Source organism: Marmota marmota, unplaced genomic scaffold (assembly GCF_001458135.2).
Source record: "Marmota marmota marmota unplaced genomic scaffold, marMar, whole genome shotgun sequence".
In the NCBI taxonomy this organism is placed as follows: domain Eukaryota; kingdom Metazoa; phylum Chordata; class Mammalia; order Rodentia; family Sciuridae; genus Marmota; species Marmota marmota.
In genome coordinates this window covers 7,177,734-7,204,928 of record NW_025999968.1, presented here as the reverse complement: position 1 = coordinate 7,204,928, position 27,195 = coordinate 7,177,734, and the positions used below count along the sequence as shown (strand labels likewise).

General features: G+C 38.0%; 1 protein-coding gene across 7 annotated transcripts; it reads left to right on the top strand.

Moving 5' to 3' along the window:
- Positions 1-27,195, top strand: Cd200 (CD200 molecule). 7 transcript variants are annotated; one of them, XM_015478523.2, is made up of 7 exons: positions 1-207; positions 7,491-7,572; positions 10,539-10,865; positions 13,005-13,277; positions 15,652-15,759; positions 16,151-16,270; positions 25,883-27,195. In XM_015478523.2, the coding sequence occupies exons 1-6, from the start codon at positions 196-198 to the stop codon at positions 16,240-16,242; spliced, it is 894 nt and encodes a 297-aa protein (XP_015334009.1). In that variant the 5' UTR covers positions 1-195; the 3' UTR covers positions 16,243-16,270; positions 25,883-27,195. The 7 variants fall into 7 exon arrangements, 6 of the variants coding, with proteins under 6 accessions (XP_015334009.1, XP_048659278.1, XP_048659273.1 ...); XR_007347673.1 differs by lacking the exon at positions 1-207 and adding an exon at positions 1,174-1,265 and having other exon boundaries at positions 15,609-15,759; XM_048803316.1 differs by lacking the exon at positions 1-207 and adding an exon at positions 1,174-1,265.

Sequence of the window (27,195 nt, the reverse complement as noted above, 5' to 3'; positions counted from 1 at the left end):
GACCCAGCCCGAGGCCTTCAGCGAGCAGAGAGGGGCACCACCATTTCTGGTGCTAAGGATACAGACTGAAGCAGGTGACGCTTAGGATCCTCTCCCCTCCCCGGCATAGCTCGGGGGCAAAGACTGGTCGGGGAGAACTGCCGGCCCTTTTCCTAGCAGCAGCCGGCCACCCCGCGCGCACGGCTGGGATCCAGAATGGAGAAGCTGGTGAGCGGGGCTAGGGGATGGAAAGGAGGGCGCTGGGTGGGCGAAGCGGAGCCGGTGGTCTTGGGGCGGACAGCAGGCAGGAAGAATGCAAGGAGCGGCGGCTGATTGCGGTCTAGTCGGAGCTGGTCGGAGGTGCTGATGGCCAACGCATTCTTCTCAGACATTTACCCTGCTGAGAAGCGACTCTTGCCTTTTAAAGGGTGGTTGACAGGCAGTTTTTGGTGTAGTGGTTCTCCTGGGGAAAGGATGCTACCCGGCGAGGGCGAAGCTTCCCCGAGAAAGACTACTGCTTTCCGCCCAGAGAAATTGGGGCCGGGAGGCGAGCGCTGGAGGCTGCGGGTGCGTAGGGCGTCTCCACTGGCTGACTGCAGCTCCCGGGGAGAGCAAGGCACAGCCTGTCTTACATTGCCCCAAGAAGGGGATGACAAGCGTTGGGCTGGCTCTGCGCTGGCGACCAAAGATGCGGTGGGGATGCAGAATTCCTATCTCGCTTGCTCCCTCTCTTGCCTCTTTGGTGCTCAGCCTTGCTGCCTCCTCTGGGCTCTTGTCTTGGGAAGCCATGAAAGATCCGATAAAGCGGCAGCAACAATTGAGAGGGGATTGAAACGCTTTGTGATCCTGTTTCTTGGAAGGGTTAAACCCCAGGATATCTAGGGAGGCCGACATTTTGTTTATTCTGGATCTGTTTATATGACCAAAGTTAAAGGCGAGGATGTTCGTATGCCCTACTGGTATATAATTAGGTAAAAATAATCAAATACGATTAAAGCCTCAAGGTAATATACTCATGTATAGTTTACTGGCAAGACCACACAGCCAGTTACTTCATTATCTTTTTTTAACAAAGGAGAATGGTAGTCCGTGAGCTAGTGTCTTTTTCTGGATAGATGCTCTTGATCATCACAACAAGGAATTATTACCCCATTTTACAAATAAAGAAACAGGAAGAGAGATTAATTTTTCTAAGACCATGTGGCTACATGTGGTAGGGTGGGGGTTCAGACTTAGAAACTCTCAGAGGAAGAGAGATGTGTACCTGCCAGGTGGGCTGTTTTGAGGTAAGGTCTGGGCCTTGGTAAATCTGGCCTTTTCTGTGAGGGCCATTGTGGATTTCTTTGTTTTCATGATTGGAATCCTGGTTTGTTTCCATTGATTAATCTCTTTAGCTACCTCACACGTTTTGGCATTTATTAAATCCTAGACTGCAGTAAATACTGCTAAATACTTTATTCCTACTATATGCTTATGAGATAACAGCAACATTGATTTAGTGCTTATTTGTACCAGGCACTATTTTAGGAGCTTTGCACGTGTTACAGGCTGAATACCCATTATTCAAAATGCATGGGACTGTATGTATTTTTTAAAAAATTTTAGAATATATACATAATTTATACATAATGAGATATCTTGGAAGCAAACTTAAGTCTCACTCATTTTTAATGTAGACCTTATACACACAGCCTGGAGGTAATTTCATAAAATATTTTTAGTGCCTCCTTTATGATTACAACGTATCAGATAATGTGAAGTGTAGAATTTTCCACCATGACATCATTTTAACATTGAAGAGTTTTAGATTTTTGTAGCATTATGAATTTCAGATCTCTTGCCTGTATTTCATTTAGTCTTTTTAACCATGACGTTAATACTGTTATTTATTTATTTATTTATTTTTGTCTCTGGTAAAATGATTTGTCTTACCTTATACATTAAAGTATTTGTTTTAGACAAAATTCAAGTCAGCCAGAGTCTTCCTTTGTGGCTACCATACAGTAATGCCAGATAGACTTCTTTAAAAATAAAAATCCTGTTGTTTTCAAGTTGGCAGTATTTTCAGTTACTCTACTTAGAGTAGAGGAACAATTGTGATTTTTTTTTTAACAGTGGGGTTTTCTTTCAGATTACCTTTGACTCTGTCACTGTATTTTTGTTTCTTAATATTGCTGGCTCCCAGTCCACAGTTTTGCATTTTGGTATATGTCTGCTTTTTCTCTTGTCCTGAAATAGATTTTCTCTATGAAATCCCAATTCTGCATTTTCTCATGACAGCCTGCTAGGGCCTGGGTTTTCAATGAGAGAAGCACATAATTATTTCTTATAACAGCATGGAATTAGGATGCCAATATCTCTCGCCACAATAGCTTTAACTGAAAATAAAACAAAATGTGTTGGTATCTGGCAGGAGATCCTGAGGAAACACTTGGCTGACTTTTTTTCTGACTTTCTCACACTATAAAATAGAATGGGGCAGTCCCGGTAATACTGAGAAATTTTTCAAATAGTCACTGGGGCACTTCAAAACTAAAGGCTTTTTAATGTGGTGCCTGTGAGTTGGTGAGTAGTGCGAGGTGAGCAGGTGTTATGGGGGCTGAGTATATTTTCAGATAGCACATCATCCATGACTTCCTAAAGGCAGTAACTGGTATTAGCCTTAGATCTGTGAAAAAAAGGGGAGAAATCAGCAGGTAGGCATGGCATGCTCATGGTATGCTTAGACATTAAATAATAAAATACATGTGCAAATGGTAATTTGTCCTAATGGCATGTTCAGATATAAATTTTATTCCCCCATAACCTTAGAAATGTAAGGGAAAAACCAACTTGTGCCACATAGATGAATATCAGTGTGCACCATGATGGAATTCCTTGGGATTTAGGCAGAAAGTCTGATTGGGCCTCCCTGTCTGAAGATGAGGAGGCACTACTCCGATATTGGGTGGCACTGGAGATAGGACCACAGAGAGGTGATACATCATCCCTTCCAGGGCATCCCTCTCAAAAGATCTACAAAGGACACAAATAGAAAATGTGTTGGAGATTCTCCATCTCTGGCAGTTTCAGTGGATACGAAAGAAGAGAACCAGGGATTCATCCAGACTGTGACAGTTCAGGTGCTCCCATGAATACATCCACCTCTTGAGGACACGTGGGCCCCAGAGAAACTGAGACAAGCCTGGTTCTGATGTTCATCACAACATTAATCCCAAACCACGGACTGGGCCAGGACAACTGGGGCTCCTCTCATTACAGCCATATGCCTAAGTGTAGCTTAGGCAGGTGGTTACCTCTCTTCCTGAAGAAAAAAATCAAGGTTGCATAATGAGATTAATGTTTGCAAAACATCGGATGATCTAACCTGCGTTGACAGTTCTACTGAACATTTCTCAGTAAGTTTTAGGTCATGGTTACCCTCTGAGGGATGAAAAGATATGTACTAATTAGAACTAAGATGTCTATACAGTGGGAAGACAAAAACTTATTAAAATTGGGATGCTCCCACTGGGAACAGGAAAAGGAAAGATAAATTCCTGTGGCAGATAAAAAAACGATATTTAGGTCGTCAAAGACTCTGTTCCCCCACCGTTCCCCCCAATCCTAAGGCCACAAGAAGAAATTAGAAACCCCAGAGAAATTTCAAGGATCCAGTTTAGGGTATTGGGGAAAATGAACTCTAGCAGAGCTTTTGCTATCATTTATTCTGTCTTTAATCACTGTATTTAAAAGCAACTGTAAAAACAAGGCTTAATTAAGGCAACCAATGAGAATGAGGTGATGAGAATCCCTCAGGTACCAGCCTTTGCAACCATGATATGGAACTGAGGCTGTTTAAGTGGATATGGTTCAAATAGTTTAGAAGGAATCTTCAAGTTATAGCAGAAGCTGGAGCTAAGCAGGTCTGACAAAACATCTGCACATTTAGAGCAGAACACCCACGCTGGGTTTGTTGTGGCAATAGATTGGAACTTGGAGAAAGTGGTCAGGATGTCCTGAGGTTTTTGTGGGATAATAGAAAAAGTGGTTAGATAAGAGATTATTTCTAGCCAAACAAGACAATGTCCCAGCCTCTGAAATTTAGCACAGTCTGAGAAGAAGTTTCAAAATTGGCAGTTCATGTTTTAGTATTAAATGTTTCCTATGGACAAGAGCGAAGAAACAGAATAACAGACTGGGGTGAGGGGTGCTAGACAGGTGGCATGCAGGTTAGGAGCAGTGTCTCAGGGTCTGGGGCATAGGGGGAGCTATGTTTTGGAAGAGGGCATTTTCTCTCAAGGTGGAAAGTGGACTGGTGTGTTTAAACAAGATCTGGAACTGGTGGGATGGTAGACATAAGGAAGTAGGAGCCTTTGGGGGGCGGGGGGGGGGCGATTAAGTCTGTTTGGTGCACCAACAGGCTCACAGACCTAACCAAAAAATGCTTCTGAGGCACAAGATCGCTGTGCCCTAAAATGACTGAAATCAGGTTCACAGAAAGCCCTAAAAGATCTAAATAAAAGTCAGGGAATTCATTTTTGGTAGGGGAATGGTTTAAGCAAAAATGCCAAGGTAGGGAATTGTGTGGTGTGCATTGAGAAATAGATAAGAGGGGAAGGACGTGTAGGGAAGCAGTGGAAGATGAGTTTTCAGGAATGGATCAAGTTAGGTGAAAATGCTGGAACTATTTTCTTTAAAAAACCAGGGAAGATAGAAGGTTCTTAAGGGTGTGGTAACTTGTACAAAGATGAATATTAAGGAAAATCTGTCTAATAGTATTATGTATGTATATAAGCTGGATGGTGAACTTAATTTGAGGTGGGATGCCGTGTCTGCCTGATCCACCACTGTCTCCAAAACATCAGGGACAGTGACTGGCATGAAGTCAGACTCAGGAGAGATTATTAATGACAGAATAAATGATAGCAGAAGCTCAGTAAGTAGGAAGACAACTACACAAAACACCCAGTGTTAGGAGTCGAGACCAGGAAAGGTGAGGAGCAGGGACTTCACAAAGTATGATGTATTGTGTAGAGTGACTAATGACATGTCTGGGAAGTGAGAGAATGTGAAATCCAGGATGACTCCAGTGACTGGGAGATCAGATTTCACAAGAAGTCGTTTTGATGAATTTAGTGTCATTCATAAATGTATTCATTCACTCCTTTCCTTTCATTCGTTGGACCCACAGCACTGGAAGCTAACAGAAAACCTAAAAGAACTGATGCAGAAAAAAGCTTGGTAGTTTCAAGGCATCCAGAGGGTGGTGAGGGGGAGCTGGAGGGCTGGAGGAGAGCACAGTGAGTGAGCTGGGAGAGCATCTCTGGGGGTGCTGAGCCCCAGGGGTGGAGATGGAAGCCAAAGACTCCAGTCAGACATCTGTGGGGGATGCTTTATCACCACCAGAGTTTCCAGAAAGTTTCTCAGTGGCTCTCACTAAATGTTCCTTAGGGTACTAGTTTCAAAATTGAATATAGTATATTGTTCCAGGGCAATGAAGCAGGGATCTCTGTGTGACTAAGAGTTTAATAATTCCTTATAATAGTGATTTGGTAAAAGGCAGTAACAATATCATTTTATTAAAACCAGAAACATTACAGTATTTCTGTAGTGGATTATGGTTAAGAGCTCTAGAGCCAAACTGCCTGGGTTTAAAATCCAGCCTTTCTAGCTGTGTGGCCTTAGGAAAGTTAACTTCTCTGTGTCTCATATTCTCCATTTTGGAAATGGTGATAATAATGTTACCGCTGTTTACCAGTGATGAGTCCTTGCTTCCCCCAATGCTGAAGTATATAACACCAAAGAAGCACATGGAGGCAAGTGTAGAGTGGAACGTAGAAGCTTTATTAAAGGACAGCAGAAAAGAATTCTCCAGGAGGAAGAAGGGGACCCAAAAGGCAGAATCCTTGGAAGGAGGAGGTCTTCCCTGTTTTATAGTGAAGGTCTACTTTAGCTTTCCTGGCATTCCTGTGGCATTCCCTGTCCTTTGTTCTCCCTTATCTTGCAGTGATGGAATGTAGGTGGGAAGGCCCAAAGGATGGGGGACCCCTGGGCTGAAAGAGTAATCTGGGCAGGAAGGGCCTGGGGTGTTTGCCTCCAGCTGCTTCATTAAGGTTTCCTTGGGATGGGCTCTGGGCATTGGGGACATAACAATTCAATTTCCCCAAGTGCTGCTCTGTTTTCCTGGATTCCATTCTCAATGATGGCCTCCATTTTATTCATCTTACTTGATATTAGACCCGATTTACCTAACTACACTAACTACCTATCTTTAAATCTGGTTTCAGTAAGAGGGTTCTGTAATAGGTTTATATGAACTATTAGATGAAGTAGTTTATCTCAAGTGCTAAGAACAGTGTGTGGTGCATAAGAAATATTCAATAAAGGTTGTCATCATTAGTGGTTTCATCACCTTAGGCAAAATGGAAGTTGGAGAGTCGTTTTTCACATATTATCTTGTATGTTTTTGGATTCTGGTCTTTTGCTTCTGTCTCCTGGTTTTTTAAACCAGACAGTCAGGCACCCACTACTTTAGAGCTCTGCCACAAGAAAGCAGGAAGGAATCTCAAGTTTCGCACAAGCAAGATCCTAAACATTCAAGTTTCATATGAAAGACCAAGGACATAAAATTCATGCCAGAAAAAGCTAGAGAAAACTTAAATTTCTTACACATCTTTATTTTATTTTATTTATTTATTTTTTTGGTACCATGGATGGAACTCAGGGGCACGTGACCACTGAGCCACGTCCCCAGCCCTGTTTTGTATTTTATTTAGAGACAGGGTCTCACTGAGTTACATTTCTTGCTGTCTTCCTTAAAATGAACATCCATGGAGACCAAGTGAAGGAATCCATGAGACAGCTGTAGGGAAAAGTTCAACTGAATACACCCTTCCTGCTCATTTTTGAAGAAAGTGATGCTCCAAATAACATTCCCTTAAATAGCCCCATGGCTTACAAGAAGGCCAAGGATTTCTGCCTAGACACATGGAAACAAAGCAACGAAGAAAAAAAACAATCAAATTAAAACCAGTACTGGTTTTTTAAAAGGTGCAATTTATACAAAACTTGTGACATTTGCGGGGGAATCTGACTCCACAAATCTCTAGGTGGTTACGTGTTTCTGAAGTGTTTTTCCCTTAATACTAACAGACATGGACCATTTGAGGAGTGGATACATTCTCCATTTGTATTCTCTGCATTTTGTGTATTTATTTAAGGTAGTGTGTTTTCCCCAGTGATCCTACATCTTTGAGACTTTGCTGTTGACAATGGTGGTTTAGGAGCAAGGCCACCCATTGCAAGGGCCAATTGCTATTACAAAAGAGCCACACTGCAGCTTTGCCCTCTCCACATCCTGAATACTCTGTTATTTCTTCTATCTATAACCTCTAACTACTTCCACAAAACCAAATTCTCTGGGGAAAACTTAACTCTCCAAACATGTCCTGAAATAGCACTTAGATGGAAGATTCCTTGGCCTTATCCAAATGCAAACCCCATTTCTGTACTTTGCTTTCTGTCTTCAGGTATTCAGGAAGCCCTTCTGTCATCTGTCCACCTACAGCCTGATTTGGGGCATGGCAGCAGTGGTGCTGTGTACAGCACAAGGTAATGATGCTCAGTTCCCCCACCCCGAGTAAATGCAATGTCTGGGGTGGACACTTTGGCCACTAACCACTGTTTGTGATGCTAGTCCCATTTGTCTGCATGAATTATTGAAGCATGTAATTTGCTTGGAAGAATGGGAGTGGTTCTTTCCGCTTTTCACATGTTTGTTTGCAGAAGAGAAGAACAGCTGTTTCCATAGATGAACCAGGCTTATGAAAAATATTCTCTTTGAGTTAAATTATGTTGTCATTTTTCACCCACCAAAAGACTTTAAGACATAGTAATTCCTCTGTTTGTAAGGATATGGGAATGATTATGGGAGTCTGAATGGATTCGATATTTTTGGAAGACAATATCACAACCTTAAAACTGGGCATGCCCTCTTTTTACAGAAAAATATAGAAAGTAATGAAATATAGAGGATATGTAGGTTCACATTATTTATCATGTAAAAATCGTACCCATGCCATCTGACTGCTGAATTCCCTATTTCTCCCTGCTCGACCCCATAGGTCACTGCTTACTTTTCTGTTGGACTTTATTTTCTAAGTTTTAATTTTTAATCATTTTCAGTGTATTGTTTCTCAACATTGCCCACAGGGGAAGGTGATGATTGTGAAGGACAGGTGGGCTTCATGCCCATCAAAACCCTGGTCCACAATATCCAGTATTTACCAACTGATTGGAAAATCTAGATGGGTTCCATACCAGCAACAAAGAATGGTGAAATTTCCCATCAGTGGCTTCTTTCATAGTCAAGGGGGAAAAAATTACCTAGGTGTTGAAACCTACTTTTGATCTCTTTTCCACCACGTTCTGAAAGCAACGATTTCTTCCATTCTTTGCTCTCCAAAATTTCAACAAACTTTCAGGACACCTCAACCCCACCAACAGGTGTTGCCTCCCAGAACCTTCTCTATGCCCCAAGAGTATCTATCATTAAATCTTGAGTCACACAACAGGGGTCCAGAATATAATCTGTTACTCTGCTTCTCTTTTTAACCCTGGTACTGTTGGGGAGTTATGTTTTTTTTTTTTTTAACTTTCTTTCTTTTTGGTGCAGTCTTCTTTTTTTTTTACAATAGCTGCCAACATTTTGTCTATTTTATTCATCTTTGAAAACAAATTTGGTGTTTTTAATCAAGTCTACATTTTATGTATTGGTATATTAATGGATACTTTTATCTTCATTAAGCGGGGGGTGTAGGTTTGGGAGTAAGTTTATATTCACTTTCAATTTCTCTTATTTTCTAATAAACATAATTAGGATAAGATTTGTCCCTCTAAGAATTGCTTTACCTATTTCCACAGATTTAACATTTTTTGCTATCACTGTCATTTAGTTATAATTTATGGTTTCTGATAAAAAGTTAAAAGAAGTGTGTAAATTTATGATTTTATTGCATTGTGAAAAGTGTTCAAGTCCACAAAGTATAGCAAATTTTGGTAGCTGATTTCAATTTTAGGAAATATTTTATATGTGTTTTGAAAAGATTATGCAGTCTTTGAGTATTATATATTTAAGTTATATATATATCCATAAATGCTATATAGTATGTATGTAAATATGAAATGTTTTATGCTAAATATATAAAGTATATGAATAAACATTTTTTTCAAATTTTCTCTATCCTTATATTTGATGTTTTTTCTTTGTTTATTTTAATATAATGGAATTAAGATTCTGAAAGATGTATAGTAAATGCCTATGATAAGTGTGGGTTTTTAAATTTTTGTTTGTAATTTTATTCATATTTGCTTTATATATTTCAGAGATAGGTTGTTAGGTGCATGAAGATTCATGACTGATATATCTAACTTTAAATTGTTCTTTTCCTCATTTTGAATAATTTTCCTTCTTAAAATGCTTTGTCTACTACTCTCTTTTCTCTCTTTTTACAAATCTTATTGGATTGATATTGGAACATTTAAGTCTGCTCATTGAATTTTTCTTGAATCCCTTTCATATCCTTATCCTTTTGTGCTACATTCTGGAGGAATTCTGTGACCTGAACTTCTACCCATTTACTGTGGTATCCATTCTGTTAGTTGAGCAATCAGTTGAGATTTTGTATTTTTCTTTTTGCACATCTCTAATTTCTACCATTTACAAAATTGTCTTCTTACACACTTTGGATATATTCATGTCAAAGTATTTATTGATTTATGATACCTTTATTTATTTGGTCTGGCTTCTTGGGTTTGTGGACTTTAGTTTTCCCTTTTCCTTGTGTTAGTTTTCTCAAATGCGTGGTTGTTTGTTATGAGGTGGAGGTTTCTCTGTCATAGAGAGTAAGTGGCCAACATTGCAGAACACAAGAAATTACTGTCATAAAATTCAGTGAAAATGGGGATGCATAGATTGTCATTGGGTACCAAAGCTTCAAGGTCCTCATAGGTACCACAAGCCTCCCAGAGAGCTGTCTTGTATATCTCTCTATCCGATGTGCCTATCCTCCTGCTTTCTGGAGGCAGCCATCTCTGTGATATCTCCTTCCTTTGTAGGTTGTGTGTGTGTGTGTGTGTGTGTGTGTGTGTGTGATGAATAGAGCTGCTCTATCTTCTTTGCTTAAACTGACCACTCTGCCTGTTGTCCTTTGGCTCCTGGCTTCTACCTCTCCAAGCATGCACGTACTTGGTGAATCTTCTATACAGTCTAGCAGTTTTCATCTTCAATCTCATTCTACTTGTTTTCCAACTTACAGGGATTCTCCACAATTCCTGGTCTCTGAGCATTTTCTTTCTTATTATTATACTCTATTACTCTACTTTGAAAGATGGAACAAATATATATTTCTCTACCAAGAATAGGTATGTAAATAATTTTGTTTTCTTCTTTGCATTTTTCTCTTTTTAAAAATTGACTTTCACATACACCTTGTTTATTATCAGGAAAACATGTTCATGTGTGTATGAAAGTATGTATTAAAGTCTTAAAACACACATGTTCTTTTATGGTTCTATAGAGGAAGTGGTGACCCAGGATGAAAAGTTGCTGCTGAACACACCTGCATCCTTAAGATGTTCTCTGCAATCTGCCCAGGAAGCCTTGATTGTGACATGGCAGAAAAAAAAGGCTGTAAGCCCAGAAAACATGGTTACCTACAGCAGGAACCATGGGGTTGTGGTCCAGCCCGCCTACCAGGGCAGAGTGAACATCACCGAGCTGGGACTCCAGAACTCAACCATCACCTTCTGGAACACAACGCTGGAGGACGAGGGGTGCTACATGTGTCTCTTCAACACCTTTAGTTCTGGGAAGATCTCGGGAACAGCCTGCCTCACCCTCTATGGTGAGAATCTCTGGGAATGCACTGCCTGTGGGGAGACACTATTTGCAGGAATGTTTGGAACATGGTGGTATGGCTAGTTGTTCAGGTTCATAATCACAGAATGGCTCACTAGAAGACACAGCCTTTCATGTCTCTAGCAGCTATTTGCTGTGGTTTTCCTTTTCTTTGAGGGTTTGTGGTGCTATCCTGAGTTGTTCTGCTGGAGCTCTCTTTCCTCTGGAGATCTTGTTGTCCACATGACTTTGGGCAATAATGAGGGCAGCAAGTTCTTCAGAATCAGTGGCACCAGTGAGACCTGGCACTGCCCTCATCAGTCATGTGGCCCCAGAATATCTGGTATGCTTTCTCCACTGGAGTTTCTTTGTCTGGACAGTACATGTGAAACAGACTATCCCTGGAGTCTCCTACAACTTGACCCTCTTGGATCTAAGGACAAAGCCAGATTTTGCTGACCTGGAGACAGCTTTCTCTTAAAATCCAATAGGCTTAGTTTGATGAGATTTCTTTCCTCTTCACTATCATGTTGCTACGGATTAGGATGTAGGGATAAGGGATGACTTTGAGACATGGCACACTTGGCAGTGGCTTTAAGAAGGAAAAGACAAATTTAGACAGGGTTATTAAAAATATTAATGTGAGACTTTAAGCATGCCAACATTATTGGCCACAGGAGGAGAGGAGATTCAATGAGGTCACAATTTAAGGAAGGCACCACAATACCAAATACAAGTTTCTTTCATTTATTTTGCCCATGCTGGATCCTCTCTGCAGAATCTTATGTCAGGTTTTCTTCTTGCTTTTCGATTCTGTCATTTTCTGTCTGTCCATTCGCTTCTCTCCCACCTCCGTCCTTCCTTCCATCATATTTCCCTTCTCCTTATCTTGTTTTTCTTTTTTTTCTTTCTTATGTCATAATTTTCGGATTTCTGTTCCTATTTCTTCTCTTCTTTTTCTCTCATCTTTTTCCTACTCTGTCTCCCTTACTCCTAATTTTCTGTATTATTGTTCACCTGAAAATCAGATGACCCTTGAATTTTGCAGCTTGTAATACTGTTCTCTTCCACCAAACCTCTCCTTCTAAGCCATTCTTTGGTACATCTCCAAAGAATCTGGACACCTAGTCTGGCCACATTAATCACATTCCTCTCTCTTCCTTTGTTCTCTTTACCTCCAGTGCTTGCTTTGTTTGGAATCTGGACATTCTTTGGACACAGCTGTAGTTCTACAACCCTACTTCTCCTTATCCACCCACCTCTTGAACCTAAAAGTATAGACCAGCTTTAATTTGGTGCTGCCCTGTAATTGTCTTGGAGGCTCCAAAGCCAACTAAAGAATATTCTGCACTGCTTGGCAGAGATAAAGTCTACATTCCAATGAAATGAAGTCATTGGGGAAATTTTAAAAGGGAATAGGCTATGGCTGGCCTGAAAATTATATTTTTTTCTCATAAGCTAGTTATTTTCCCTTAACTCTATTAGGTGAGGCCTAAAGTCCTTTAACTGCCGTGTTTTGATTTTTCAGGTTATAGGCTTGGAATTGCTAGTTTGTATTTTGTGTACATCTTTCAAACAGAGATTTTCCAAGTCTTCTCTCTGTATCCTATTTGCTCATTCAGCTTTGAGAAAAAAAAAAAAAAGAATGGGTATCACTAAGTGGCAGTCCTTCTTGGGGCTGTCTGTTCTGCACCTACCCTTGTGCTTCTGATAGGTGCAGAGTACATGTATACAGGTGCTGGTGGGGGTTGCTGTCAAGCTACTTGAGAGGAACACTCAAAAGAAGGGAGAGGTGCTACATTATTCATGCAAGAGGAGAACATAATAATTAGGCTTTAAAATATTTGAGAGAGACAAGTAACATCTGACTTTTCCATAACTTTCTATCCATCCAGCTAGTTCTGCTGGAGGCAGTTACAGAAAGGGCCTTTCTCATCGTAGGTTTACACCAGGCCATTCTCTATCCTGCAGATCAGAGAAGGAGACCTCAAATAACTGGGAAGGCCCCAGCCCCAGTGGGTGTGGGATGTACGACCTCATCTAACTAGTTTCCATTTGTCATTCTGTAAGGACCTTTTCCTCATCTCTGTAAGGAGACTATGTGCTTAACTGATGGCAGGTCATATATATATATTTTTTGTCCCAGTACAGCCCACAGTATTCCTTCACTACAATTTCTTTGAAGACCACCTAAATATCACTTGCTCTGCCACTGCCCGCCCAGCACCCATGATCTCCTGGAAGGTTGCTGGGTCAGGGATTGAGAATAGTACCGAGAGTCTGTTACACCCTAACGGGACCACATCTGTCACCAGCATACTCCGTGTCAAAGACCCCAAAAGTCAAGTGGGGAAGGAGGTAATCTGCCAAGTGCTGTACCAGGGGACTGTGACTGAGTACAAGCAAACTGTGAACAAAGGTAAGAGAAGGAGGGCAAAGATGGCTATGGTCACATCTGCATATATCCGACTGGAAGGTGGCAAATATCCTTCAGAGACTTTGAGTCTCTCAACAAAGGAAGTAACTGGGGAGAGAAAGGTACAAGTAAGGAAAGAGAAGCAGAGTTGAGGAAGCAAATAAAGCAAATTTTATAGTAGTCTCCCCTTATCTACAGAGGATATATTTGAAGATGCCCAGTGGATGCCTGAAACTGCAGAAAATACTAAACCGTATGTGTATGTGTGTGTGTGTGTATACACACACGTATATAATATGGCTTTATTATATTATATATAATTATATTTATTATATAATATATATACATATATACATAATATAAATATATGTATATTATATATAATATGGTTTTATTATAGTTATGTTTACACCAATAATAAAATAAACAAATTATAACAATGTACCTTAATAAACATTTGTGATTTGGGTCCATTATTAAGTAAAGTAAGCATTACTTGAACCCAGCATTGTGATACTACAACAGTTGTCTGATAACCCAATCAGCTACTAAGTGACTACCAGGCTGGTAGTATACACTGTGTGTATACACTGGACAAAGTGATGATTCACATTCTAGACAGGATAGAATGGGATAGTGTAAGATGTCATCACATGACTCAGAATGACATGCAATTTAAATTTTATGAATTGTTTATTTATGGAATTTCCCATTGAGTATATTCTGACCACAATTGACCATGGGTAACTGAAATCAAATTGCAAATAAGGGGTAGTACTGTACTTTGGGGAATGTGATACAGCACATTGTTCACTTATCAAATGCTATTGCTGATATGCATTCATTCATTCATTCATTCATTCATTCATTTGTTTCATTCTAAGATTTATTGAGTGTCTGTTATATACTAATCTTTAGGTTGAACACAACAAATTCAACAACAAGCAAGACTCAATCACTGCACTTACAGAGCTTATAGCCTACTAGGGATACAGAAAAGTGTCTGGGAAATTGTAAAACCTCATGCTTCAAAAAGAAAGTAGTGGTTCACCATATGGGGACTGAATGTGGAGAGGTGGGGCATCAGCTCAGTTGGGGGGATTAGGAAGGAAGACCTGACATCTGTGATGAAATCTCTGTATAACCTACAGTAGGAAAGGGCCCATCTGAAGAGTCTTCATCACTACTTTAAAACAATCTGTCTCCCATTCAAGCCCCTTTTGCTCTCTTGTGTTTCCTTCTGAACTACTGTCTATGAGCCTCACAGATACAAGAAGTGAGAACTGGGTGAGGGAATAAAGGGAGCAAGTCTTAGTGATGATAGCCAGAATTTTATTTCTCCTGTAATTTTGAAGCATCAACTCTTAGATGAGCACTCAGTAATAAACTTCCTAAAAATATTGCTGTTCTTTTGGGTGCTTAAAAAAAAAAAAACGTGGCAAAGCTTTCCTGTGTGAAGCTCACTGGCCAAAAGGGTTGTGGTGTTAGATTTGGGCATTTGTGAAGAGATTTTCAGGTTTAGCCAAGGCAAAGTGTTAATTTCACTGAAAAACAAGAAGAGGAACATATTTTCTATTTGAGGAATGCTAAATTCGACTTATATCTTATATAATGTTTAAAGCCACTGGTATATTAGTTTACTCTGTGAACATTTACTAAAAACCTTGAAAAGTATTAGACAAAGCACTGGAACTGTAGAAATTAGATAAATCCCTGTCTGAAGGTTAGTTAAATTGTGATGTGAAAAAAATCCATTATGGAGAAGATGCTAGACACTTCAGCTCTTTCTTTGCTTTGTGTTTCAAAGTAGTATTGAGGAAGACATTTAGGCCAAGTTCCATTACTGACACCTGGAAAGAGTTTTAAAAACAAAGACACAGATTAGAAAAAATGCAGTAAAAACATCGAGACAAGTTATATCTGGGAGTTGAAATCATGAGGTTCATGATTTTCTTTGCTTTTTACTTAGTACATTCCAATAAACTTGCATTATAGGAAAAAGAATATGTGCTTTGCTCTTCTTCCTCTTGCTGCTTTGATTTGAAGCTCACTGGCTTCTCAGAGGTTCGGATTTAAAAAAATCTGTCAGATAATAATAATAATACCTGACTTAGAACATTTTGAGCATTAGATGAGATAATACAAAGACCTTACTATATAGTAACTGCATAAAACATGTTACCATTACTAACGTTATCTAGATATTATTAAAATCATCTGAAGTCATGAATATAGATCTCCGTAGGTGTGCATTTAAGGTTAATTTCAGTTAAAAACTCTTGTAAAATCTCATATCATACCTGTTGCTATATCAGTATTTTTTTGCCTCAACAGCTTCCTCTTGTGATTTTCCTTTTTCTACCTTCAATATCCACAGGCTTTTGGTTTTCAATTCCACTCTTGTTAAGCATTGTTTCCCTGGTAATTCTTCTGGTCTTAATCTCAATCTTATTATACTGGAAACGTCACCGGAATCAGGACCGAGGTGAGTCATTACAAGGAGTATAAAGAATGCAACAGGTTCCATGATTGTTTTAATAATTTGGGAATCATCTGAAGTTATGAATTAGGGGATGGCCACATGTGTTTTGTTTGTTGTTTCCAAAATACATAAATTGTTGGTGCAGTTTTAAAATGCTTTAGAATTATTTTCTTGCAATTGGATATTTCTCCTTTTCATTTGCTAAGATGTTTCAAAGATGAATTATTTTATGAGCCGAGAGAGAAAGAGGGCTCAGGAGAGGAAAGAAATGAGAATAAAGTGTTTATTTGATCACAATGGAGTCATTTGATGGCAGAACCAAAGAAAGAAGTCTGGCACCCATGCAAGGTCCTCTCTACCTGTTAATAAAGGACAATCTTTTCTCTTTTTACAGCATTCCACAAGCCAGCTGCCCATTTAAGAGACTGTGAAATTGTCCAATATGATCACTCATTAAATAGCACTTCCTATGTTATACTCCCATGATGTCTCAAACACTATCGGCAACATACAGGTGATCCACACTTACAGTAATTGTGTCATGTCATTCTGCCCTTGTAGGCTGTGAGTTTCTCTTTATCCCCCACAGCATCTATCACGACATCTTATTTATACCACATGTTCAATAAATGTTCATTTATTGAATGAATGAATGAATGAAAGGGATGATGGATAGATTTTTTTAAATGAATTTTTTTAATTTCCTTCCTTCTATTGTAAATTCATTACCTCATAAATGCCAAGTCTAAGATATTGTGAGATATTATAGAAGAAGACATGCCTTAGAAACAAGAGAAGTGACCTGTATATGTAGAAAGATTAAAATTTCTTTAGTTTCTGAAAACAGTGCACTATATTGCACAAGTTGTTAAAATGAGCACAAAGTTTCAGTTTGTGTTATGTGAAATGGGAGTTTCCTAGGGCGAGGGGGTAATATGGGAGTTTCCTGCATCTTAGATGGCTGAAGGTCTGGGCTCAGGAAAGAAAAAATGTTGGTTTTGAGTGTTATTTTAGTTTTTAATTTAAAATCCCCTTCAAAGACTACCTTATTTTCCTTTTCATTTTATGTTTCATGGACTGGGTCTTTCATGTTCTAGTTTCCTTGATCACTTTATTTTGCATAAGCCTTACATTAATCCCAAATTAATTCTTGTGAATTTATAAAAGAAGCAGCAAATCTTCAGTGTCAGTGTCAGCCCTATTGCAAAAGTAAGTGAAGGAATTTGTTCTATCTGGAAGAGGAGATTACAGATCAGATACTCTTATGGCACATGAACACATGCCATAAAACACATAAGCACTGGACAGAATATCAAAGACTGAAATTTGTTTGATTCCTCTTTATACAAATATTTTACTTTTCTAATTTGGAAACTAAAGCTCAGAGAGGGAATTCAACTTCCTTCTCTAAGGTCACACAGCTTCTTAACAGCAGGCTAGGACTAGAACCTGGGTCTCCTGACCTCTGCCAGAATGCTCTTTTCATTACAGATGCCCTGGATTCCTGACTTGAACGGAGCTATTGTTATCAGTTGCATTAATTTTAATCTGTGCTTAGTGTATTGTTCTTGTGAAAATGCAAGCAGAAAAGCATAGAGTAGTCAAAGTAATTTTTAAGTTTCTCTTGGAAAAGAGTCTTATAAAACAAACTGTTAAAGCCCAAGGTAAATTCCACTCGTTAGGGATATTTGCAGTGTCATTGCCCTGTGTTCATTAAGCGAAAGTTGGATTTTCTGGGAAATGCAGTTATTCAAAACCATATCCAATTCTTGAAACAAAAAGAGACAGTTTATTTCTATGCCCAAGTTTTTCCTCATTTATGAAATAAACACCTCAACTTGTGTTAAAGCTTGTAAGCACTAGGATTACCATTTACTGGTGATGTCTTCATGACATATGGCCAATTCAGTAAATTTCTCTGAATGTTCTGTGGCATATTCTAAATGAGTTGATTTTGACTGATTAAAAAAAAATTGACAGCCAGAGAATGATTCTGTATACAGCTAGTAATACCAAATGTCAATTATGCTGATAGCTTACATGCTCAGAGCTAAGGAAATGGTGTTTCATTAAGACCAAATGTTAAGTTATATTTTCTTTTTTAAAAATTATTTCTTCAAGTAAGGAATTTTGATGATTAATTTGTGAGAAAGGGGAATAGTCCTATACATAGGGCTTTCATTTTTCCTTACTTTACTTTTGTTTTCTTTTTCCTTTTCTTTTCATCACCTTTCTAAAGCACTAAATTTTGAGGGCAGGGAAACATGATCATATAGAACCAGAGCCAGGATTCTGAACCCTGAAAAATGATGCTGTGAGCATAAATAAGGAAGTGAAAAAGTGGAACTGAGGTGTGTGTGTATTTGTGGGTGTAGGTGTGTGTTCAGAGTTCGTAGTGAGGTAGAGAGGAGAAAGATGAATTAGTGCTTGCATTTATTAAGTGAATCATCAAAGATGATTCTTTAATCATCTTTGTGGAGCTGCCCAGTAGCCAGTAATAAAAATCTGTTCAAGTCAGCCCTGTTTGATAAATGACCAAAAAAAAATGTTTTTAAGCTCATCATTACTATTCATTTACCCACAAAAGTCAACAAATTTATAATTTCTGCACAGAGGGGTCATCGCCAATGGTTGATGTTATCTTTGCAAAGAAGTTAGCCTTGACTGACTTTTCTTGTGATGTTCTTTAATGACAGAAAGCATGACACCGGTTTTGTCAGCTGTACAGTTCATTTTGGAGGAAGATATGATGGATTATAGGCCACTTCTCTGCACATTCCTAATAGGATCATGAGTTATTTCCCTGGTGACTACCGTAATAAGACTAATAAACTTCAGAGAATATACTTTTTTTTTCTTTCATAAATCTAGTACTTTATTACTGAAATAGAAAATGAGAAAAACATTAAAATTTCCTAGGGAAATTTTCCATCTCATAATAGTTCTTTCTATTAAAATGCAGTGGTGTCATAAGTTTGTGCCTTCCCCATATAGGACAAAGAGGTTCAGACTTGAGGTTGAGAATAATATTTTATTTATTTATTTATTTGGTACCAGGAATTGAACCCAGGAATGCTTAACCACTGAACCACATCCCCAGCCCTTTTTTTAATATATATATTTTATTTAGAGACAAGGTCTTGCTGAGTTGCTTAGGGTCCTGCTGAGTTGCTGAGGCTGGCTTTGAACTCATGATCCTCCTGACTCAGCCTCCTGAGCCACTGGGATTATAGGCGTGTACCATGGCACCCAGTGAGAATAATATTTTATTTCTCATTAGTCCACCTACCAATGATTACATGTTTCTCAGAAAAAAAAAATACAAGAAATTTTACTTAAGAGCAGACCATTGTGGACATATTTGAGTTGTCATTTTTTTGTCTGTTTTGTTTGATTGGCAGTGCTGAGTTGAAAAACCATAGAAAATTTAGACCAATAGTGTAACATACATGTTCTAACTTCACTTTGTCTTAAACTACTAGCAATTTCATGTAGGAATATATTTTCCAGCCACATGATCTTCATGTTTGCCTTGAGTTCCTTCAATTCACAATAACCTGTGAATGGATCCTTGCAATGAAACAATCGCCATGTTAGGAAAACCCCATTTCCTGGGTAGGAGCACAACACTGTCTCCTATTTTAAGCTTAGTACTACCTCAAATAAAAAAAGCTCAATAAACAAGTTGTGGTGGTGAAGGAGGTCATCAGTTCAAAGGACATTACAAATATTGTTCCTAAGACAATTTGGATTGCAAAATAAGATTTTCATACTCATCCCCACTCCTACCTTGGTGTCCTCAGACTTCCAAGGAGAAGGAATGGGATGCTTTGTATGGGGAAAGCAATGGGGAATCTTTATTGAACTGCTCAGTGAAAAGTCACTTTCTAGGTGACATTTCACACTCCAAGGCTATTTTCCTGAAAAAAAAAAGTTTACAATTTTCACACATGTATAAATATCACCCGATATGACTAAATAGCACAATAAAATCTGATCACAAAGTTCTTACCTTACAGGCCCTTAAAATCTGGACATTCTTGCCTAGAGCTGTTCTTTGCTTCTCTGCTCTTCAACACTTAAACCCACCTTAGATTACATGACCCAAATTTTGCTTTTTAGTGTATGGGAATACCTCTAGGAGTCAAAACCTCACAATATCCTACCCAGTAATTAAATCCCAGTTCACTTCTCAGATAGCACACTCATTCCCTTGGCTCCTTATCCTTCTGGCTGCGTTGTTTAATTTTTGTTGTTGTTGTTGCTTTTATTGGTTCATTATAGTTATACATACGAGTTGGGTTCATTTTAACATAATCATAAATGCATGGAATTTAGTTGGCGCCATTGCAGTCATGGGACTGTTTTAAGGAGATTTGCCATCAGTATTAGTGTCTTCTGTTAGACACATTAATGAAAAATCAAGAATGAGAAAATATCCCAGCTGAACAACCCTCCCACATCTCTGTTGCTTTTGCATTTTAGCTTGCGTTCTTTAGAGTCTAATTACTGGTTGCTTTCTTTTCCACCGTCTTGCCCTTCATCTTATCCCTACCACTAAGCTTGGCTCTGAATAGATTTAAGCTTTTACTCCCCGCTGCTACAAGAAATCAACTTGATGGTCCTTAATCTGGAAAAGATTGGATTCCTTTATGAAAGTACTCAGCATGGCTTACCTGAGAAGGAAACATCATAAATGTTGTACTAATTTTCTATTGCTTCTTTAACAAATTATCACAAATTTAGTGGCTTACAACAACACAAATTTGTTATCCTGCAGTTCTGCATGTCAGAAGTCCAGAATGGTTCTCATCCACTAAACTCAAGCCATCTATCTAACAGGGCTTCCTTCCTTTCTGGAGGGAGTAGTGGACAATCCTTTTTTTTTTTTAAACGTAGCTTTTAGAGACTACCCATTTTCCTGATCCTTTTGTCACATTCTACCTGCAAAGCTAGCAACAGCCAGTTGGGTCTTTCTCCTGTTGCATCACTCTGGCTGACTCTATTGCCTCCCTTTTTCCCTTAGAAGGACCCTTGTGATGACATTGTGTCTACCTCTATAATCCAGGATTATCTCTCCATCTCCTGACCCTTCATTTAATCAGTAAAATCTCTTTTACCATATAAAGTTACACATTCACAGATTCCTGGAATTAGTATGTGGACCTTTGAGGTGACCATCATGAGGCTACCACAAATGCATTGAGGGGTTGGGAGTGAGCTGGGTAGAGGAGCAGCTGTTAACTGACTTCCCAGTGAAAGCATTCTGTGTCTGTAATTCCACAGCCTTAGCTTTGTTTGTGGTTACCCTACGTCAAAGAACATCAGAAACTGGTCAGAATCTCTGAGCACATCACTTTGATTTTCTCATCCATTTCCTATCTCAAACAAGGCAGGGCTTTATTTTTCAATGTTGTATTTTGCCTCTCAATTCTATAACCCAAAAGCATGACTTCTGCTGTCTTCCCTTTTACTAACCATCACTAACTCTAATGTTACAAAACCTTTTCCTTTTATTTGGAATCTTGGTTCTCATGTATTTCTGGCTTCTCTCTACTCACAACCCCCTCACAAAGGCAGGTAATTCTGGGTTCCTTTAATAGCTTAGTCATAGGTAAGTTCATTGGATTCTCTGTGGAAGGTAAAGGTGGAAAGATTATACTTATTGCTGTATCTAGTGACATTTGGCATACCACATTGGTCTTCTCCCGTTTATTATAGCTCATTAAAACAGTGATTTTTGAGTCCATAATACTTGCAGAATATTGTAAAGCCATGATAGTTTTTGCAACCTTAATGTTTTCCATATCATTTCTAAAATTCTTTAAAATCCTTACTTATAGATCCAAATTGATGTCAACAGCCCATATACTGTGCAGCAGTTCTTCCACTAGCAGTTTCTTTTTTTTTTTTTTTAAAGGAAAAAGACTTATTTGCTCTGAAGAGAAACCAGAGTATGAAAGTTCTTTTGTATACAGATCATATATGTGTGTTATATAATTTGGATAATCTAATATGTATTATATATATATTTGACTAAACATAGCAGGTGTAAAAGTGTTAGAATTATCAGAAAAAATAAATTAAGAAATTCTCAGGGTGTTTGAAATGAATAAATGAAGTCTTTCTAACAGGATATATATTGGATATATAGATATATATATATATATTTCATCTAGAAAATGATGAACAAATGAGATTTTGCAAGACAAGTTTTGCAAAAATCACAACTTTAGTGTTAAATCCTACATGTCATGGAGGATAATTATGGAAACATCTATGGACAAGAGAACACCACAAGAACCTTTTGCCCTTGGTAAACACACAATACAGAATGTCACTAAGGCTGACAAGTGCTTCTAGTTCTAAGAGTCACTGATTTGTAAATTCCCCAAATTTCTCTTATATTTGTACATCAAAAAGAGAGGACTGGCCTTATATTCTGTGAGTCTTTGAAAGATTATGCTGGGCATGGTGCCACACGCCTGTAATCCCAGTGCCTCAGAAGGCTGAGACAGGAGGATCTAAAGTTCAGGGCCAGCCTCAGCAATTTAGTGAGGCCATAAGCAACTTAGTGAGACCTTGTATCAAAATTCGAAAAATTTTTTTAAAAGGGCTGGGTATCTGGCTCCATGGTAAAGCATGCCTGGCTTAAATCCTCAGTACAAAAAAAAAAAAAAAGATTATTTATTGAATATCTTTGGGACTTAGGTAGACAAGTTTATTTTAATCTACTTTAAAAGTATGTGTCTTTAATTTTTATTATTAATTTTCTAAATTGAGTACAGATATATATATATATATATATATATATATATATATATATATATATTGTGTATAACATGATGTTTGTAATTGTGTAATGGCTAAATCAAGCTAATTAATGTATCATTTTTTCATATACTTATTTTTTGTAGTGAGAACACTTAATATCTACACTTTCAGCAATTTTTAAGGATACAATATATTGTTACTATAGTCATCAGATTGTATAACAGGTCTCTTGAACTTATTCCTCCTATCTGGCTGAAATTATTTTAATCTTATGCAAAGTTGCATGAAATAATTCAGAAACTAAACATGATATTTTAATTCTATAAAAATATTTCTTCCTTTAAGACTTTAAATTTTTAACTGTCAACTTTAGCACAGATGATTATAAATGTCTATAGATTTGGTTATTTTCCAACCAGTCATTATTTTCACTTGCAACTGTGACCAATTACTCAGCGATTTAGATCAAGTCCTATCTTTTGACAAATTAGCTGAGTACTTTTGGGCAAGCCATTGTGAGGATTCGGAAGGGAATACCTGGGACCAGAAAAGTGCCTTGAAACAATGGTGTGTTGGGAAACCAATTTTGGGGAACGCTGATAGATCTGCTCTTGCCAGCTTCTGTGGCGCAGATATTCCCACCATGGTTAATTTCAGGTTACCAACAATTTAACCATCAGTGTGAATCAATAAAGGTCCAGCACACAAATGCAACATAGTTAGTTTCCAGTAAATAATTAGTTTCTGTTGTTACTAAATCTAAGGTCCCTCAAAGTTTTATCAGTGTTGTGAGTTGTACAAATGATAGAGGGGTGTCCAGTTAAATAGCTAAATGGAGGAAGACATTATAATTATTAGCAGGTAGGTTTTGAGAAAGATTTTAGAAGATACCTAAATTTAGACATGAGGGCAGGCATATATGGAAGTAGCAGTCTTGAGAGAAGTTTGGAGTGAAGGTAAGAGGGGAGATAAGATCAGAAAATATATGTACCCAAAAGCCTGCATGTGCTGAAAGGAACATATGATACCTAAATTGATTTCTAGATATGTGTATAGTATTTATTTCTTTTTGGATATGGGGAACTGTTTTGATTAGACTTTTTGTTTCTTGGAGGATGAAAAAAAATAGTTAATTATTAAAGTTACTGGGAGTCAGGGTGTAGAATGAGAACAGTTACTGTGCAGAAGTGTGTGAATGGGTTTCTAGGAAACCAAAAATGTCAGGAAAAGCATGCTAGCAGTGGCTTTGGGTCCCAAGTTGCCCTGGGCTGCTCAGCAGCACTGAATCATGGGTGTTCCATTTGGTTTCCCTATTCTTACTGTTTCCTCCTTTTTTTAAACAAGTTCTTCATCCTCTGTTCTGTGTATCTTAAACATAACTCATAGTTTCTGTTCTTTCATAAAAGTGGTTCATAGATGACTCAGTTTTTTTTTGTTGTTTTGTTTTTAAAAGATGCATCTGAGCTGCCTAAAACCATAGAATCTCTAAGTGTGTCCTAGGTGTTTGAAATGACCCAGTACTTCTGGTGATTCTCATGCATCCTAGAGCTCAGAAGCTCAAAGGTTCCATTTGAGTAAGAGTTGTGAGTGAAGTATGGCCCCTTTTGTTGGGAAGGGAGGGCATATGGATATATTTGCTCGAAAAGCTATATTTTAGAGAAAGGAAAAAAACTTTTTAAACTAGATGCAAAAAATCAAACATTCAGTCATTCAAAGTCAGGCTTAAGAGATTTAAACATCAAATTATTCTAGTGCTCTCTAAAGAAAACTATGCTGTCATTTGGATTATTATTCTGGATTCCAGTCAGTGGTTGGGTCATACGAAAATGTTTGTTATTGTTAAATGAAAATCCAAAAGAAATAGTCATAGGGGAAAGTGCTTAGATTTTAGAGGAGAAAACTTTGGAAGTGGGAATGTTATTGGAGATGAGAGGAAAACATGGACTGGGCACTAAAATATTTAAAAGGATGTTCATGGGACGAAAGGAGTAGATTTTCTAGAAGTTATATTTAATTCTCACAGCAGTGTATGAGGAAGATGTAGTTATTTCTGTCTTACAGATGATAAAACCAAGGCTTGCAGAAGTTTATTCATTCATTCATTTTACAGATATTTATTAATAAGTTTTCCTTGTGTGTTTTAATAATTATAATGAGCAAAAAAGGACATTGCCACTCTTGTGGAGATGATAGGCCAGTGGGACAGAGAAGCCACCAGTGAACTAGAAAGAAAGGATATGCTCTTAAGTCCTGAGAATGTGACTGTTAGGAAATAACACAGTACATCACACAGAAGGAAAGAGAATTAGGTGACAAGAAAACTATTTATGTGCAATTTGTTTGGAAGATTTCTCTGAGGTGGTGATGTTTAATGATCTTTACTGATGAAATATACACTAGATTTGAAAGGAGAGAATAAATCAACCATAGAGGAGAGAAGGCGAGGTGGCTTCTAGCAAACGAATGGCAGATGTGAAAACTGCAGGGCAAATTTCATTGATATTATAGAACAATGTTACACAGATATGGTCTGAGGATGTTTGCCCTTCTGAGAACCATTTCTTACTAAATCTGAAGTAAAATAAGCACATAACTGAGTAGATACCATGATAACAATTTGACAGTAATTTTATGTCTGTTGAATCCAATAATTAAAAATGAGATTATAGTTAGAAAACTAGAGTTACGTTTTATATATATTTTATTTTGGTAATAATTCATTGGGGTTTGGTTTTTGTTTGTTTGTTTTTTAGTATTGAGCTAATTTGGGGGGGGAAATTGTACTTCTGTGGAACATTAATAGTTGATATTAGACATGTTGACAGGCTCTGAAATATCCAGAACTTCACAGGTTCTGGTAAATTACCCAAGATTACATAGAGAGTGAGAACTAGAGCCAGGATAAATTGTAGGGCTTATTTCAAGTCCACATGCCTTGTAGAGAGGAGCATGTCCTCTCAGGTTATGCGCTAGAAAGTCAATAGCCCCTGTGTCTACTTTGTGACCATTCCCAATGTGTGGTCGATCAAGTTACTCTCCATTGGGAACAAAGCTCCAGGGCTTATCAATAAAACACATTTAGATCATTTGACATTCTTGAACATGTCCTTTTACTTGTAATCGTAGGTGATTCTCCAGACTGATATTTCTTGGATGCCCTATGTGTTTTTTAAAGAACATCATGGTTCACTTATCATTTTGGGTGGGGAACATCTACTTCTTCATCTTTACTGATGAAATATACACTAGATTTCTGAGTTTCTTAAACCTTCTATTGCATATCTTCTTAAAATACATGAACATAGAAATTATGCACGTCCAAAGTTAACATCTTGGTCTTTCTTTTATCCAGAGCCCTAGAGGAGCCACACGGAACCCTGAAAGATTTTCCCTGATCTACTTGAATCTGATGTAAGAGGAAAGAAGGAGGAAAATAGGTCATTCTCCAAGGCACTTATATGAGCAAAAGAGGCGGGAACGAATGTTTTAAGAATTCCATGACTTTTCACTGCCATCTAAGCTACTCAGTGTTTGAAGTCCAAGAGAAAGTCATTTTACCTCTCAGGTCTGTTGTAGGACTTGATTTTGTAAAGCAATGCAGTGTTGTGCTGTTGGAAGGCACTGGACTTAGAATCAGGACGTTGAGCTCACAGGCTGACGTGGGCTCCCACCGGTGGGAACCCTGTGTTAGTCACTTTACCTCAATGAGTGTCTGTGTCCTCATCCAAAATGGTAACAGTGTTGGACCTGATAATTTACCATGCAGTTGTAAAAATTGATGAAATTCCAGGAAGAAAAAAAAAAGGAATAGGAAAAGGAGGAAGAAATGAGAGAGAGAAGAAAAAATATGAAGGGTCCAAAGAACTTTTCTGAGACTACCTTTGCCTTTCTGTTGTTCTGTCTCTTCTGTTGTTCTTAGGCCCAGGAGCCTGTTTTCCTGCTGTTTGGGATCTAGTCTATTAGCTGCTCACTGTTTTGCTAATTGTTGACCTTGCTAGAACCTTTGGTTTCCCTGCCATTTTTTTTTTTGTGTGTGTGTGTGCTTCTCTGAAGTTTACTATGATGAAAATAGGACAGAATTTATTGTGAAATAACATTGGCAACCTTAACTTATCTACTTAACTTATTTTTGTAGCAGTATAAATAGTGTTAGTCTTAGACAATAGCTCACATTTTAAAGACAGCATGCTTCCCCTGACCATTTGTCCCATCCTATGACCCCAGCCCTCGTTCTGAACTCAGTCTAGTGTAAAGAAAATATATTATGAAAACAGATATTTAGACATCCTGTAGAGCAGTCAGCCTGTTCATATACTTGGCCTCTCCTGGATCCTTTTCCCATGAATTAACAACTTCTCACCACAGGAGAGGAGACAAGTATGAACTTACAATGACTTTATCTTAAAGATATTGTTCTAACTAGTAGAACAATATGGATTCTTAACCATAAGACCGAATTTGTGTGTTTCTTTTCAGTATTTTTTCCCTTGTCTTTCTCTATCCAGTGACCTAGAAATTAAAATGTAAGTTGTTTTCATTGTTGAATTGAATATTTATATATTTAGTAAGTTTTTCATGTGTTATTTAATTCTGTATTATTTCTTATATTTGTATTAAAGTACTGAACAATTAAACGTGTCACCTATAAATATTTGATGTATGCTA